We start from the raw sequence: 16354 nt of genomic DNA, 5'->3' as shown, positions 1-16354 counted from the left end.
CCGTGGTGGCTGCCAGCAATCCTTTGCATTCCTTAGCTCATGGCTGCAGTGCTCCAATCCCTGACTCCATCCCTGGAAAGCCTTCTTCCCTTTGTCCCTCTGTCTGAATCTCCCTCTCATCCCTTTTCTAAAGACATCAGTCGTTGGATTTAGGGTCTACCCAAATGCAGTATGGCCTCATCTTAACTTGATTACATCTGCCAAGATGCTATTTCCAAATAAGGTCACACGCACAGGTACCAGAGGTTAGGGCTTCAACATATCTTTTGGGAGGATACAATTCAACCCATGACTGCATCTTTGTACAGAATGGAGACATTTGTGCCCGCTCTGGATGGATGCTGCCCCTGTGCTCATGGCTTAGTGAGGAGACAGCACCCTTGTGTGAATTACAGCAAAGAGCCCTTTCTCCTAGTGCAGCTCCACACCAGGACCCAAGGCTTTGCACTTGGAATCTAGGCTGATTTCAACCCCGATTTAGCCTCCCTCTGGCCCACTCAGCAGGACACAGCCTGTTCAATCATATGTACTGACCTTTGACTACTCTGCCCTCAGCTGGCTGCTTCCACTCTGCCCCTCCCCACATTCCTACCCATCCTATTCCTTCCATCCCCATATCCTGAGGGTATAACCCATTCTCATTCTCAGTCCAGTTTTTGGATGTCTTTTGTGGAATGATCTGATTCTGTAGCTCCTGTGACTAGCTGGTATGTTTGCCTGGACAACATCTCTTCTCTTCTCTTGTGGAAACAGCACCCTAATTTTCCTTTGGGGCAACCATCCCTCTCCCACTTGCAGTTCATCTGGTTTGGGTGGGACTGACCCCACATTCCAACTTGAGATTGGCATAAAATCTAGTGTTGGCCAACCAGAACACCCCATCCCCTGGCATAATGATTAATCCTAGACTATTCTAAACATGACCGGGACTTTTGCCAAAACTACTGAAGGAGAGCCATTCTCTCTGTCCAGATGGCTATATGAATAGGATAAGCCAGGAGTGGCCTGAGAATAAAGCTGACCCAGAGAAAACTGATGCTAAGAGAGAGAATCCTGATAATATAATTTAGTCACCTGCTTCTATCTAAGCCTAAAGCTAGATATAGCCCTGGACTTTATAAGTAACATGAGCTAACAAATTTCCCTCCCACCATGATCCCCTCTTTTACTGTGTGACTACTAAAAGTGGGTCTATGTCCCTTGTAACTGAAAGAATCCTATATAGGGACTCTTTAAAATGCCAAAAAAGAAAGAAAGGAAAGAAAAGGAAGAAGGGGAAGGAAAGGAAGGAAGGGAAGGAAGGAAGGAGGGAGGAGGGAGGAGGGAGGAAGGAGGAAGGAGGGAGGGAGGAAGGAAGGAAGGAAGGGGAGGAGGAAGGAGAGAGGAAGGAGGAAGGAAGGAAGGGAGGAAGGGAGGAAGGAAGGGAGGGAGGAAGGAAGGAAGGGAGGAAGGAGGGAAGGGAAGGAAGGAAGGGAGGGAGGAAGGAAGGGAGGAAGGAAGGAAGGGAGGGAGGAAGGAAGGGAGGAAGGGAGGAAGGAAGGAAGGAAGGGAGGGAGGAAGGGAGGAAGGAAAGGAGGAGGGAGGAAGGAGGAAGGAGGAAGGAAGGAAGGGAGGGAGGAAGGAAGGAAGGGAGGGAGGAAGGAAGGAAGGAAAGAAGGAGGGAGGAAGGAGGAAGGAGGAAGGAAGGAAAGAGGAAGGAAGGAAGGGAAAGAAGGAAAGATGAAGGAAGGAAGGAGGGAAGGGAAGGAAGGAAGGAATTCCAATCTCTGAATGCATCTCTGACACCTCCATTATCTCTGCTCTGTGCTTCCAAAGCTCTGTGTCCTCCCTGGCCCACCAGGGTCTCCATGCCTGAGTCCTGGCAGATGAGTAGGAGTTAACTAGGCTAAGAAAGGGGAAAGGTTTCCTAGCACATCATGGTGGAGATAGGTGTAAAATTGGACTGAATATCCCGCCTACTTAGACTTATTAAACTTTTTGAGGAGAGGTGGGGGTAGGGAGCAGGTTCTGCCCCTTCCTGGGGCCGCCAGTTCTGTCTACATTTGGTTTCATTTTCCTGTGGGCTCTCTACTTTCCAGCTCAGCAGCTTTGTTCCCACGTGCCATCCAGCAGCGTATCTTAAATCTCTGCTATGAGCTAACACTGAGCTAAGCTGCTGGGAGGCACACATTGCCCCTTGTTATTCTCTGCAACCTCTACACCACCTAGCACAGAGCCACAGCCCAGCAGGTCTCCAGAAGTGCACACTAATAGGCATTCCCTGACCTCTTGCAATGTCAGTCCTTCCTTCACCATGAAGCCTTCCCTGACTGTTGTAGTCCATCCTGATCTCCCCCTTTCCTGAGTCCATCATGAGCTATTGCATCATATTGTGTCTTTTGTTGCACTGGTGCTGGACCTGTTTCCCAGTTCCTCTTAAAGATTTCTGAATGCAAGAATCTCTATCCAAAGTTCTTTTTTTTTTTTTTTTGAGACAGAGTATCACTCTGTCACCCAGGCTGGAGTGCAGTGGAGCGATCTCGGCTCACTGCAACCTCTGCCTCCTGGGTTCAAGCAATTCTCCTGCCTCTGCCTCCCCAGTAGCTGGGATTTACAGGTGCCCTGACTTGAAGTCAGGATCACTGACTTCAAGTGATCCACTTGCCTTGGCCTCCCAAAGTGCTGGGATTACAGGCATGAGCCACTGTGCCCAGCCTCCTCTGCCCAAAGTTCTTAGCACAAACTCAGGAAAGAGTCACTCTACAAATGATACACAATTCAGAAGAACTTTAATGCATATACCATCATTGCCACTATAATAGAGATAGAAGATACATTAAGAAAATTCAGTTTGTATCAATAAAACAGATCAACACAGAACAAGGAAACACCATAGATATTTGTAAATGAGATCTTCTCTTTTGTTACTGTGTATATATATTCCTTTATATTTATACAAACTCGCAACACATGACATTTCATATTTCACATGCCACTGAGAAGAGGTGTCAGTATACAGAACATAGGAAGAAGAAAAAAGCATGAGAACATCTGCTTAGTTAGAATCTGATGAGGAGAGACGTGAGAGCTATTGTTCCTCTCTCTGCTCAGGCCTATCGAGAGGCAACTCCAGTTTTTGCTAATTGTTCCTCCTGAGGAATTCTGCTCATACTGCTATGGTACATCTCCTAGGCTGACATGAGACCAGCCTGGTCCCCAGTTGAATAAATTAGAAAGAGCAGTTGGGGGAATTGAATATGATATGCAAATTGCATAAGGTGACATCTCTCTGTGTGGCCACAGAGATAGATCATCTGCTCCTGGCTCCTTATCTGAGGGAAGCCTCTGCTGTTCAACCTGCTCCAGGGTTTAATTCTGTTGGGGTTGTGAGGCTGACAACAATGTGTTCCTTTCCTTCCTTCTCTCCCACAAGCAGAGGAAGTCATACGTAGACAAGACAGATGTTTAGGTTTTCTCTTCAGCAGGCTTCCTCTTGTTCCCCTCTATCACCCCCAGATAGGTGAAGTTCAGAATTAGGACTGCCCACTGCGGGGGGTACAGACCCTCCCCTGTTCTGAGACTAACCCTGCCATTTACTGCCTTCTCTATGTAGTCTTGGATAGGTTGCTTCACTGACGCAGGCCTCAGTCTTCCTCATCTGTACTGGAAATAATAAAACCCACATCACAGTGTTGTGTCAAAGATCATCAGGGCATGGATGGGAAAGTGCTTTGGGAACTGTAAAGTGCCTAACACATGATCGATGATTTTTGTTATAATATTTGAATCACGGTGCATACAAACTCTCCTGCTGCTCCTCCTGGGCCCCAGCCCCAGCCCCATCACAGCTCACTGCTCTGTTCATCCAGGCCCAGCATGTAGTGGCTGATTCTTCTTGGCTGCTTTTAGCCTCCAGAAGTTTCTCTGAAGCCAACCAAACCTCTAGGTGTAAGGCATGCTGGCCCTGGTATTTCTAGATGAGGTTAGGTTCCTGGGACAGGAATGTGTATTGAGGTGGAGGGAAGGAGCTGAAAGAAGGAGGGGATCCTTGGAAAGGGCTCTGAGAGGGGTGTATTCAGTTTCATTCTGAGACCAATACCATCTACCCCCCTAGACTCTCACAGTGGCTCCACCTTAAATGTCCACAGCATTTCACTTTCTAAAATGTACTTTTATTTGACTCTCATAACTATTTTGTGAAGTAGGGAAGATTGTCAGCCTCATTAGGTGAAAATATGTTGGTTCAAGATCACACAGTTAGTATGCTGCAAAGTCAGGACTCAAACCCAGGTCTCTGGAATCCTGGTTTTCTGAATGTCGGAGGGCACCTCTAACAAAGGCTCTGGAGCACTCTAAACTCTCATTCTGGGCTCATTCCTCACTCCTGGAGGCTGATTTCTGGGGGAAGGAGGAAGTGCATGAGGTACCTTTCTGTCAGATGACTGGTGGCAGACCCTACTTTAACCCAGCCCAACAAGGTCATGCTACAGAGCTGCTCATGGCATTTTCCTGGACTCTCCTCCCTTGGTCCTGACTGGATTCTTCTACCCTGATCCACTTAGTAAGTCCAGGCTCCATCTCCTACTTACACAATGCCCCTTCTCTTGCTCCTTTGCTCATGGTGTTTACACTGGCTTTCTCCAGTCTCTGGTTCTCAGTCCCCTTACAAAGATCCTGGATTAGATTTGCCTGCCTAGCTCTGCCTGATTGGGATTACACATTGTGTAGTGCCAACATCACACGTTCGGCATCTACGGTGTGTGCACGGCACTGCACTAAGGGTTTTACACCCATTCTCCATTTAATCCTTTCAACAGCCTCGTGAAGTAGATAGTATTACTTCATTTACATATGAAGTAACTGAGGCTCACTGAGGCTCCGGGAGTCATCTTCCCAAAGTCACAAAACTAGTTAGTGATGAAGACCCAAGAATCGAACCCAGGTCTGTCAGACTGTAAGCCCTGTAGGCTTAACTATTCTGCCTTATGACCTTCTGAAACCTCATCCTGTGGTCTGATGCTTACAGGGGTTGGAAGATAGTTTACTACATGAAATCCTTTAGTTTCCAGGCTTTTAGCTGCATGGCAGAGTTTGTCCTGAGAAAGATCTTGCCCAGCTCAGCCTGGCACACACGGGTCCATAAATTAAGTCCTCCTTGAGGTGGAATGCATTTCTGGCACATAAACATGGCTGCCTGGTGTCTCTTTTCAAACAAATGGGACTGTGCTCTATTCTCAACAAGTGTCAGAGATTCTTGTTTCTCTTCCTCTTGTTACTCTTTAGGAACCTCCAGCCTAGAATAGTCAGGCATGGACCATCCAAACACAAATTGCTAAGATGCTTTCTGGCAGCCTCAGAAACCAGGACCATACGCCTGGCTAAGTGATGAGGGGGTCACACAGCCTTGGCTCTTTTCACTGTACCCGAAAAGAAAGGAAGCTTTAGTAATGAAAGGATTGCTGCCAAAATCCTCTTTCCCCCTTGCAGATCTTACAGAAAACAGCCACAGAATCCCAAGGCATCAGCACCAAGAGAGCCTGTAGAAACTATCTGGTCTAAGCTCCTGAAGCCCAGAGTTAAGAATGACTTAACCCAAGCTGCACAGCCTCTTAACAGTCCACTGTTAACCCCAGAAAGAGATGCATTTGAATCTGAAAGGAGACAGGAATCCTAATCCTACTGCTCAGGGACTTGCTGATTTACTTTGCTGTCTATTAGCCTTTCTGTGGCATGATTTTCTACCAAGCAAAGTCTTTTATTCAAGTCTCCCAGAGATTTCCTATTTAAGCGTTTGCTATTTGGCCACTTAAAAAAGACAGAAGAGAAGTAAACAGAAGCATATACCACACAACTCAGTCCAGTCAGTAGTTGACTCTCAAGATGGCGGATGTCACTGAGATGGCTGAGAAATAGGAACGGATGTGGAGAAAGGAGTGGCAGTGGAGTTAGCTGTCTTGTCTACCTGCTGGATACCTGGGAAGCCAGACTCTGTGTGGACAGTGATCCCTAGTCATAGGAAACTTTGCCTGTGCTGTCATCAGTGTCCACGGAGAACTGCTTCTCACCTTGAGAAATCCCTCTTCTTGGTTCCTTCAGGTACAAGAAGAGAGGATGGAGACGAGGGTAGGCTTCTTTTCCAGATTACACATTCTGGATCAGAAAGTCTATATCAGTGGGATTTTCTGAAAGACCCAGTTTTTTTTTTGTTTGTTTTTGTTTGTTTGTTTGTTTTAGAATTTCTGTGCTTTGGAGCTAGAAGGATATATAAATGAGAAAACTGAGAACAAAAGAAGAGACAATATATTTTTGGTTGCAAGGGATAAGAACCTAACTCCAACAAGCAAAGCAAAGGGGGGTTTTCTTAGAAAGATACATTGAGCTTTCTATCAGAATCAAAGGAAGAGGTGATCAGCCAAGCCTCCAAACCAGAATCAGGGTCTAGAAAACCAGAGACCACACTCTTTCTTACCTTATGTCTCTGCTGCCCTCTGCCTAATGGCCTTGTTTTCGCTTACTATAGACCAGAATTTACACAGGGATGGAGAATAAGCCATCACAGCTTTAGACCTCATATCTTCAAATATTTGCCACTCAAATGGAAAAAGAATAGGTCCAGCTTTTTATAAAAATCTTAGGGAAGGATTCTGATGGGCCCTGCTTGATCACATGCTCCGTTTATTGACAGTCTTCACTAGAATCACCTGGTTTGGGTTAGGGAGTAGTAGTACTACTAAAGAAGAGATTACTATTTCTGGAAGAAACAAGGAGAGAGGTGACAGCTGCTTATTACAGGAAATGATTTACCAGAGATCCTATAGCAAGTTAGGAGCAGACTCAGGGCTAGAAACAGAATCAATAAAATAGGTATTAATAATAATGGAAGTCTATGAATTCTCTTCATTTCTTTCTTTTTCTTCTTTTTTTTCTTTCTTTTTTTTTTTGAGAGGGGGACAGGGTCTTGCTCTGTCACCCAGGCTGGAGTGGCACAGTGTACAATCATGGCTATGGCTCACTGTATTCTTGACCTCCAGGGCTCAATCGATCCTCCCACCTCAGCCTCCCAAGTAGCTGGGACTATAGGTGCAGGCTACCTTGCCCAGTTAATTTTTTGTATTTTTTGTAGAGACAGGGTTTCACCGTCTTGCCAAGGTTTGGATCGTTTTTGTGTGAAGTAAACCTCAGTGTTACTGAGCCGTTCATTTATTTAGATTTTTAAGAGATTGCCATTGAGGCTGGATGCGGTGGCTCATACGTACAATCCTAGTGACTCAGGAGGCCAAGGCAAGAGGATCGCTTGAGGCCAGAATTTGAAACCAGCTTGGGCAACATAGCAAGACCCTGTCTCTATTAAAAAAAAAAAAAAAAAATATATATATATATATATATATATATATATATATATAAAATGTTACTCCTGTGAGACAGAATGGACTAGAGTGGAGTAATTATGTAAGTAGGGAAATGTTAGGAACTCTGTGGTAGCTCTCTAGGGCAGAAAACAATGGTGGCCTGGACCAAGGTCATGCCAATGAAAATGGAGAAAAATGATCAGATTTGAGATATATTTAGAAGTAAAACCCTAGGATCTGCTGCTAGATTAGACAAGGAGGCTGAGAAAAAGAGAAAAATCAAATAATTAAGGATGAGTTTTCTGTGAAGACTAGGGTTCAAACAAGTTTGGGGGCAGAATCAAGAGTTTCAATTTGGACATGTTAAGTTTGAGACATGAAAATGTCCAGTAGGCACTTAGATACACATGTTATTATCAAAGACTTGGCATCTAAAGCCTCGGGACTAGACGAGTACATCAAAGAAGGAAGTACAGTTAGAACAGAAGGCCCAACTGTTCTTGGAGCCATCTTTTCTATATATACTGAATCTTTCTGCTGGGCTTCTGGCCAGGAACTTCAGGTAGGAATTACAACCATTATCTACAGTGAATCCTGTGAAATGAGAAGTCAGATTCATCCCTCGGGGATAGCTAAGAGGTATCCAAATGGACTGTTTAACAAGCATCAAAACTTCTTCATCTAGAGTGTCTTGATTCCTCCTAAGTAAATCCTTTGGATCACTATTAAACAAATGATAAGACTGCCCTGCCCTATACAGTTTTGCCACTTGTCTTTGGTGATATCATTGGAGCCATGTTTTAAGACCCCAGGACATCTACCAGACTTAGTTTCAGAGGACTGAGGGTGCTTCCTGTGGTAGATTGAAAAATTGGTCACCATATTTTGAAGCTCCTCCCATAAAGAGATGCCACCTATTTCCCCCTCCCTTTTTTTTTTTTGAGACTGAGTCTGGCTCTATCGCCCAGGCTGAAGTGCAGTGGTGCGATTTAGGCTCATTGCAACCTCCTCCTCCTGGGTTCAAGCAATTCTTGTGCTTCAGCCTCCCAAATAGCTGGGATTACAGATGCCCGCCACCACACCCAGCTAATTTTTGTATTTTTAGTAGAGATGGGTTTTCACCATGTTGGCCAGGCTGGTCTGGAACTCCTGACCTCAAATGATCCGCATGCCTTGGCCTCCCAAAGTGCTGGGATTACAGGCATGAGCCACTGAGCCAAGCCCTATTTCTCCATTTCTTAAAACTGGACTTGGCCATGGAACTTGTGTTCATCAGTGAGACATTGGCAAATGTGATGGACACAGAGCTTGAAAAGTGCTTCTGTGTTGGATCTTGCCCTCTCTTGCTTCGAGGAAACTCCTGCTACCATATGGACAAATCTGGGCGGCCTTCTGGAGGATGACACCACAGGGAGAAAGGCCTCAACAGCCCCAGTCATCTCAGCTGGGACCCCAGACATGTGGATGTAGCTATCCTAGACCATCCTGCCTCAGCCAGAAGAACCACCCAGCCAACCCACAGAATCATAAGAAATGATACATGTTTGTTGTTTTAAGCCTGTAAATTTTGGAGTGGTTGGTTACGTCCTTCAGAAAACAACAATGAACTCCTAGCCAGGCAGTCTAACAATGTTTCACAGGTAGAGATATTCTTTCTCCTATCCTCACTCTTCTTGGGGCATTTGTATTTGATCAGTCATCAAAGGTTAGTACTAAAAGGTGAAAGCTTAGTTGAGGAATGTAAAGCAATGGCCAGTGGGTAGCAGAGATATTTGGGAGCAGTAGACTCTTCCAAGAGCACCGGAAACAGTTTCTCAAAGGTGATTCCGGTTTCCCAGTTGAGTGTTCTCACAGCATCATGTGCCTTTCCTTTAGAGTACTTTGTAATTATATTTGGGTGATGATTTGACAATGTCTAGACTAAATCATGAAGCTATACGTTTCATGAAAGCAAGAACTGTGTCTAATTTGCCACTACTTGTATCCTGGCACATAATATATATTCATTTGTTGAGAAAATAAATGAATAAATAAATTTGAATTTTGTCTACTTCATATAATGGATCAGGACCTTAAAAAACCATCATTTAACAGTATTTATATCTTACGGACTAGTGTTTTGCATTTACTTCCAGCCACAGGATGCTACTTGATTCCCCAACTATGGCAGGTAATTGGGTGTAGGCTTGGGGCAGGGAATCTGAAATCAATGAAATCCCAGGACACTGATTATTGTAGTTCTTTCCCCTTCCCCCAAACTGTTGGCAAACAAAGTCAAACAAACATTCCTCAGGATACTCCAGAAAACTCAATATCCAAGCAAGGAGCTTAGTGGCCGGCAGGAGCAGGTGATATGAGTTGGGGAGTCAGGTCTGGAGAATGGTCTTATTCTGTGGATGTTATAAGGCTTCGGTCACCAAGCAATTGTGGTTATTTAATTAACTGAGGTTATTTAACTCTAAGAATCCTTGGGAGCCTGGTACTACCAGAGGGTATATCCCATCTACCCTTCTTCTAAGACAATCTGAAGAAAAAAATTTGAAAGAGCATGAGTCAGACAGAGGAGGGTTCAAATGATGCTAGTGGGTGACTTGAGCGTGTTAACTTTTCCAGGGCTGTTTCCTTGACTGCCAAATTGGGATAATAATATTTTAGAAACAGCATCTCCATTAGATCATAGGACCTTGCAGGCAGGGATCATTTTTTTTTCATCTGTATTGATCTACTGCTTAATAATGCTAGGCCCTAGTCGATAGTCAAATAGCTAAGTGTCTTCTTAGAGGTGATCCAGGACCTAGTCCTGGCTCCATCACTGCGATACTCTCAGAATAATTAGGAGATTTCCTTCCATTCTTTGGATGTCAACCTTCCCTTCTATAAAATAGGAGCCTGGAACAGATCTTCTCTAAGCTCCTTTCCAGATCTGATAATCGATGAGTCTGTGACCATTCAGTACACTCTACTCCACTGCTGCTCCTAGAAGTTAATAATGCTATAGACTGAGGAGACAATGAGTCACGAATCACTTTGTATTTACAGATACACATGCATTTAAAATAGATGTAAATAAACACAATACTGTATCGCACTTTTGGCCACTTTTGCCTCTTTAGAAGTCAAGAGGTTTTTTTTGTTGTTGTTGTTTGTTTGCTTGTTTTGTTTTGAGATAGAGTCTCGCTCTGTCACCCAGGCTGAAGTGCAGTGGCACGATCTCGGCTCACTGCAACCTCTGCCTCCCAGGTTCAAGCGATTCTCTGCCTCAGCCTCCTGAGTAGGGATTTCAGGTGCCCACCACCACACCTGGCTAATTTTTATATCTTTAGTAGAGATGGGGTTTCACCATGTTGCCCAGGCTGGTCTTGAACTCCTGACCTCAGGTGATCCGCCCACCTCGGCCTCCCAAAGTGCTGGGATTACAGGCATGAGCTGCTGCGCCCAGCCAGAAGTCAAGAGTTTTTAAATATTTTATTTGGATTGTTGAGGAAGATTAAATCCAGGACAAGTTGCCACTAACACGTATTACACAGCTTGAACCTTGGTGGCTAATTGTGCTATTACTGTGATTGATGAACACTATGCTGCAATCAGCTGGAAGCTGCTGCCTTTCATTTGACAGAAATGAGGTCACAGAGCAGGGCTGGGGAGCTGCCATCTCACAAGCAGGTCTGGTTGTCTGTTGCCCAGTAGACAAGCTTGCCACTATAACATTTAACTCTTGATTCCATCTATTGTGAAGATGCTTGTTCCCTTGAACTGGCTCCTGAGCTTTACAGAATTTGACAGTTTTAAAGAAAATGATTTCATCTTTGCCTGGATATTCAGTAGGCGAGAAAAGATTATTGGATATAGATACTAAAATATCCAGGCGTCATGAGGACCTTGGTCTGAAATCCTAGTACTAGAGTAGGTGAGTGTTAATGACCAGAAAAAAATAGTAATTATCCATGACACTGTATACAACGTTACAGTGTAAAAATCACACCCAGAACCACTGCCCTCTGAAGCAACTGTATTATACCCATGGTAAGAAAAGTTAATCAAGTCACTCTTCACAAATGCCCCATTGCTGGAGCATAGAGGCTGTTCAAAGTGGAGCATGGAGGCTCCTGCTGATTGGGAGCCTGATAAGTGTTGCCTGGCAGAGGCAGATACAGGGAAAGCCAGCACTTGGGACTGGGAAGCACTGGGCATTTTCTACCCAGGCCCATGGGATCTGTTGCCTCAGAGACTGACTCGCCTTTCCTGAGCATTAGACATCCATCACCTGGGATTAGTCTGAGTAGTTGAGCAATTTGTTAACAGATTAGAGATATACATCTTTTCTCCAGTGGACTTGGAATCTGATGGCCCTGGAATTGAATTCTAATGTGGCTTTAACACTCTCTTGGTATGTGATCCAAGTCTCGTAATCTCTCTGGATCATAGTTTGTCTATAAAAGATGCAGCCCAAAATGTGGTTAAAAGCACAGACCTTGGAGCCTACTGCCTGGATGTGAACTCCAGCTCTATCACTTACTTATTATGTGACTTTAGAGGTCCAGCTAGAACCTCTTTGTACCTTTGTTTCCTCATCTTCAAATGAGGTTCACTATAGTGCCTCCCTCACAAGATGTTGGGAAGATAAATGAATTAATGCACGTAAAATGCTTGGAACAATGTCTAGTACAGAGTAAGCATGACATCAGAGTTGGCCGAGACAACTCTTGGATGCCAATCCTGATCTCTCAGGTTTGTTTGGTGGATCAACTGAAATGGTGAAGGTGAAAAAAAAGAGACACCGAGTTATTAGTGCCAAAAGAGACCTTAAAGATCATCCAAATAAGCTCCCTCATTTTATAAGTAGGAAATCAAGACTCAAAAATGGAAAGTAACTGGCCCAGAGTCACAGTTGATTTAATGACAGAGTCCAGGTCTCCTGATTCCAAGTCCAAAGCTCTGCTCTCTGCATTGCATCAAAGAAAGGAACATCCTTGTAGAGCTGACTTCTTTAAAAAAAAAAAAAAAGAGAGAGAGAGAAAGAGAGAGAGAGAGACAGGGTCTTACTCTGTCACCCAGACTGGAATGCAGTGGCATAATTACAGCTCACTGCAACCTCAAATTCCTGGGCTCAAGCAATCCTCCTGCCTCAGCCTCCCAAGTAGCTGGGACTACAGGCATGCACCATCACATCTGGCTAATTTTTTTTTTGTAGGGATAGAATTTGACCACATTGCCCAGGCCGGTCTCAAACTCCTGGCCTCAAGTGTTCCTCCTGCCTTGGCTTTCCAAAGTGCTGGGATTACAGGTGTGAGCCACAGCTGGATGGTCCTTTTATTTAGTCATTGGACTGGTTGCTAGTTAATGTACTTTTCTAGGACAATGAGCCTCATTTGAAATGAAAAGAAAACTGGGGAGAGACTCCTCCTGCCCGCTGACTTTTGAGGTGGCTGAGGATTCAGGCCATGATAGAGAAGAAAGGTTTTCTGGAATCATTGCCAGTTCCATGTCATTATTTCAGCCAAAACCAAATATGTCCCTGTGGCCAAGCAAGCTAGAATAATGAGCTAATTTATTCTGGTCTCTGAGTTTCTTTTATTTTTTTCCTCAGGTATTTAATTAAGGGGCTTCCACCAGAAGTGGTTTCCCACACTCTCTGGTAGAAACTAAGGTTTCACTCCCAGGAGAAAGGGGTTGGGATCAGGATCTCTGAGTTCAATTTTCTCAATTTTTTCAGAGTCATGCCACCTTAAGATTTATTTTGCTTTGAATCATACTTCTCAGTTAGACTGCTCAAGAGCAGTTAAAAGATGGATTGGAGGAAAAGGGCAGGATAGGGAGAAGACCCTATGAAGAACAGCAGATGGAATTATAGAGGTATTTGACCTAGAGAAAAGGCAAGTCCCAGGAGTCATGATTCCTGTTCTCAAATAGTCTGAAGATGTCACAGGGCAGAGGGAGCACAGACTGTGAAGTCTCTGACAGCAGAGCGGGTACCAACAGGGAGGGAAGAAGAAGAAGAATTTCCAGGAGGCAGATTTGAGCTTGATGCAAGGAAAACTTTCTATGAGAGTTGACAAAGATGGTGTGGAAAATGAGCTCCTTCCCTGCCTAGAAGGTGTGCTTTAAAAGAAAGAGATTTGATTGTTAGGCTTGACAGTCACTTGTCAGAAAAAGGAAGGTTAGAACTGACTAGTCAGACTAGGTAAATTTGGGAATCCCGTCAAATCTAAAATCCTCAGGTTCTAGGAGTCTAAGAACCAATAACCAATTTCACTAAGTTCCCACAGTTAAGAACCAACTGGAAAGCAGCAAAATCAGAAACTCGTGATCTGTTTCTTGATCTTGCCTGTTTCTCTTTTTCTGTTTGTCTTTCTTGAGCATACCTACTTGCTCTTTCATATAGCAGGAACCTCTGACATTTTGTAGGGGATAATCCTTTTCTCTTAAGTGTGTTTCTGACTCAGCCTTTGCTCCTTCAGCATCATTAGAGAGTCTGAGCTCTCTGAAGATTAGCTCTTCCTGTCGCCACAGCAACTGCCCAGGCCCTGTGGGCATCCGTGGTAACAGGCGCAGGGCTTTGAGAGCCCAAGCTTGACTTGTAGTGAGAGAAAGCCCCGCAGGGAGCCCGATAGGAAACAAGCACGTTGTGCTTTGAGAAGTTGTCTTTAATAGGATTAGCTATGCAGGCGAGCCTCACTTTACGCAATTGGCATGCCCCTGAAGAATGTGTGCGTGTCAAATTTTGGTAAATGGAGGAACTCTCATTTTAAAGGCAGAAAAGAGACTGTTTTCTAAGTCCCTGTAGTGAATCCCCTTCGTAAAACAGAGTCTTCTTTTGTAAAGTGATTCTGCACCCGTGTAGTGACCTGTTCTGTTAGTCTAGTGCTGAGTATCTATTACTGGGACCATCTGCAGAGAACCCCAGGGGCAGGCAAAGAATAGCAGCAACTCATCTTGCTCTGAGTGTGGGCAGTGTGTAACAGGGAGAGTGGGCTGAGAGTGGACAGTGTGTAACAGGGAGAAGCAGACTGGGTGTGGGGCCACAATGAGGGGAGGTCAGGAAGGTGGGCCTTGCCTAGCATGAGCAGTTCTGCTGCAGCAGCGGTGGAGTGTCCGAGAGACGCGTGTTCTTGGAGGAGCCCAGCATCGACGGGTCTGTGTCCAGCGAATCAGACATCTTGTCGCAAATGGCATCCACCAGGCGCTCAAAGGCCTGCCTTACACTGATGTTCTCCTTTGCACTGGCTTCAAAGAAATCAAACCCTGGAAAGAGGAGAAATACAGATAAGGACTTTTCCCATCCCTTCTGCTGGAACCCTTCTGTGCCCTCAGCCCAAGCACTCTGGATTAATATGTCCAGTGCTCAGCAGTGAAGCAAAGAGGCTAAATTCCACGGACATGGGATTCTGCTTCAAGGAGACGGTACAGGGCAGGAGTTTCCTGCACTGGTCTTTCAGTCAGACTGATCCTAGCTCTACCACCGCCCAGCTGTTTAATTCTGGGCTGAGTCATTTATTCTCTTTACAAATCAATTTCCTGGTTTGTAAAAAGGGATAATTTTACCTACTTCATAGAGTTATTTCAAGGATCAGGCAAGACAATGTATGTGAAATGTATAACCCTGTGCCTGACACAGAGGGGGTCATTAGTGTTTGCTGACAGAGCAAATGCATAAATGTGTGTCCACAGCACTTTACAGTTTCCAAAGCACTTATCACATAGATTATTTTATTTGATCTTCATGTTGCCCCTGAGGAAGGAGTCTCAGTCAGATCCTCTCCACTTCACTAATACAAACACCGGCTTACAGAAGTAAGCTAGCTTGCCCAAGATAAGGAAAAGCACCAGTATGAGAAGCCCAGGTTTTGGACTTTTTCGCAGGGATTTTCCTCCTCTTTCCCCTGCCTCTCATTCCCCCTAGGCTGGCCAGCTCTAGTCTGGGCTCTAGGAGGCACCTCAAGATTCACACTGAATAAGTCTTCTTTGCTCTTTCCACCCATAGCCACACTGGTTTATTTCCACTCAGTGGGGTTCCTCCTCCCTGAATTCCACTAAAACGATCCAATAGATCTCACCCTCCCTCCACAAACCCAACAAAGGCCCAGGGAAAACTACATCTGAGGTATGCAACATTCTTGTCTATTTTGTATCTTGAGACCCTTAGCGTCACTTTCTGTGATGAAAAGAACTTGGTTGTCCCAAGAGACACAGCAAAGGCCCTCCTGATTCCAAAAGGCTGCTTTCCACCCAAGGAATCTTGGTCAGCTTGGTGGCAGCCCTTAGAAGCAAAAGTGGCCCTCTCCATCAGTCCCCAGCCCTCTCCCACTTCTCTTGTCTGTCTGCCTTCCTCTTTCCCTTCTTTTGGAGCCTTTCCTCTGTGTCCCTTGCATTTTCTCCTTGGGATTCCCAATATCTTTGGGGCAACTACTACATGCCAGACACTATGCTAGGAGCTTTACTGATATCATCTTCTTTAATCCTCACAATAACCAGTTGGGTAAATAACATCATCTCCAATTTATAAATGAGAATATGAGAGACTGCATAACTCACACAAAGTCATGTGGCTGTATTAGCGGAAACTGGGTTTAGACCTGAGTTTGGCTGTCTCCAAAGTCCACACACAGCTCTGCCTCTCATTTCTTCCCCCTTTTCTCTTTCACTTTGCATTTTTTTTTTTTCCTGATCATACCTTTTTCTTCCTTTACAAGTCTCTTTGGCCTCCTCTGCTTTAATCCGACTAACAGTATCTGAGTCTGGGCAAGTCACTTCACCTCTCTGCTCACTTAACCTCTCCAATTCTCAGACTCCCTGTTGTCAAATAAGACAAACAACAGTGTCTTCCTACCAAGAACAGGTGGGAGGAGTGTGTGAGATGATGAATACATTGCTGTAAAAAAGTGGCCTGTTATAAAGACAGTTTCCTTCTGTTCTTTCAACTTGTTCCTCCCACCTCCTCTCCATCTTTCTCCCTCTTTTATCATCTTCTCTAACAAAGGAGGGATCTCTTTCCCCCCTCCCTCTTTCTCCCTATTATTCCACCGTCC

At 44.8% G+C, this 16354-nt stretch overlaps 1 protein-coding gene across 1 annotated transcript in view; it reads right to left on the bottom strand.

Moving 5' to 3' along the window:
• Window positions 1-11056: 11056 nt before the first annotated feature.
• The window catches only part of RAB3B (RAB3B, member RAS oncogene family), a 74139-nt gene continuing 68841 nt past the window's right edge, over window positions 11057-16354 (bottom strand). Inside the window, exon 5 of the mRNA XM_016918204.4 lies at window positions 11057-14570. Coding sequence (XP_016773693.1) covers window positions 14383-14570 — 188 coding nt within the window. The 3' untranslated portion in view covers window positions 11057-14382. The remainder of the gene's footprint in view (window positions 14571-16354) is intronic.

Source organism: Pan troglodytes, chromosome 1 (assembly GCF_028858775.2).
Source record: "Pan troglodytes isolate AG18354 chromosome 1, NHGRI_mPanTro3-v2.0_pri, whole genome shotgun sequence".
NCBI lineage: Eukaryota > Metazoa > Chordata > Mammalia > Primates > Hominidae > Pan > Pan troglodytes.
The sequence above is the reverse complement of the archived record's forward strand: the minus strand, read 5'-3'. Positions and strand labels throughout refer to the sequence as shown.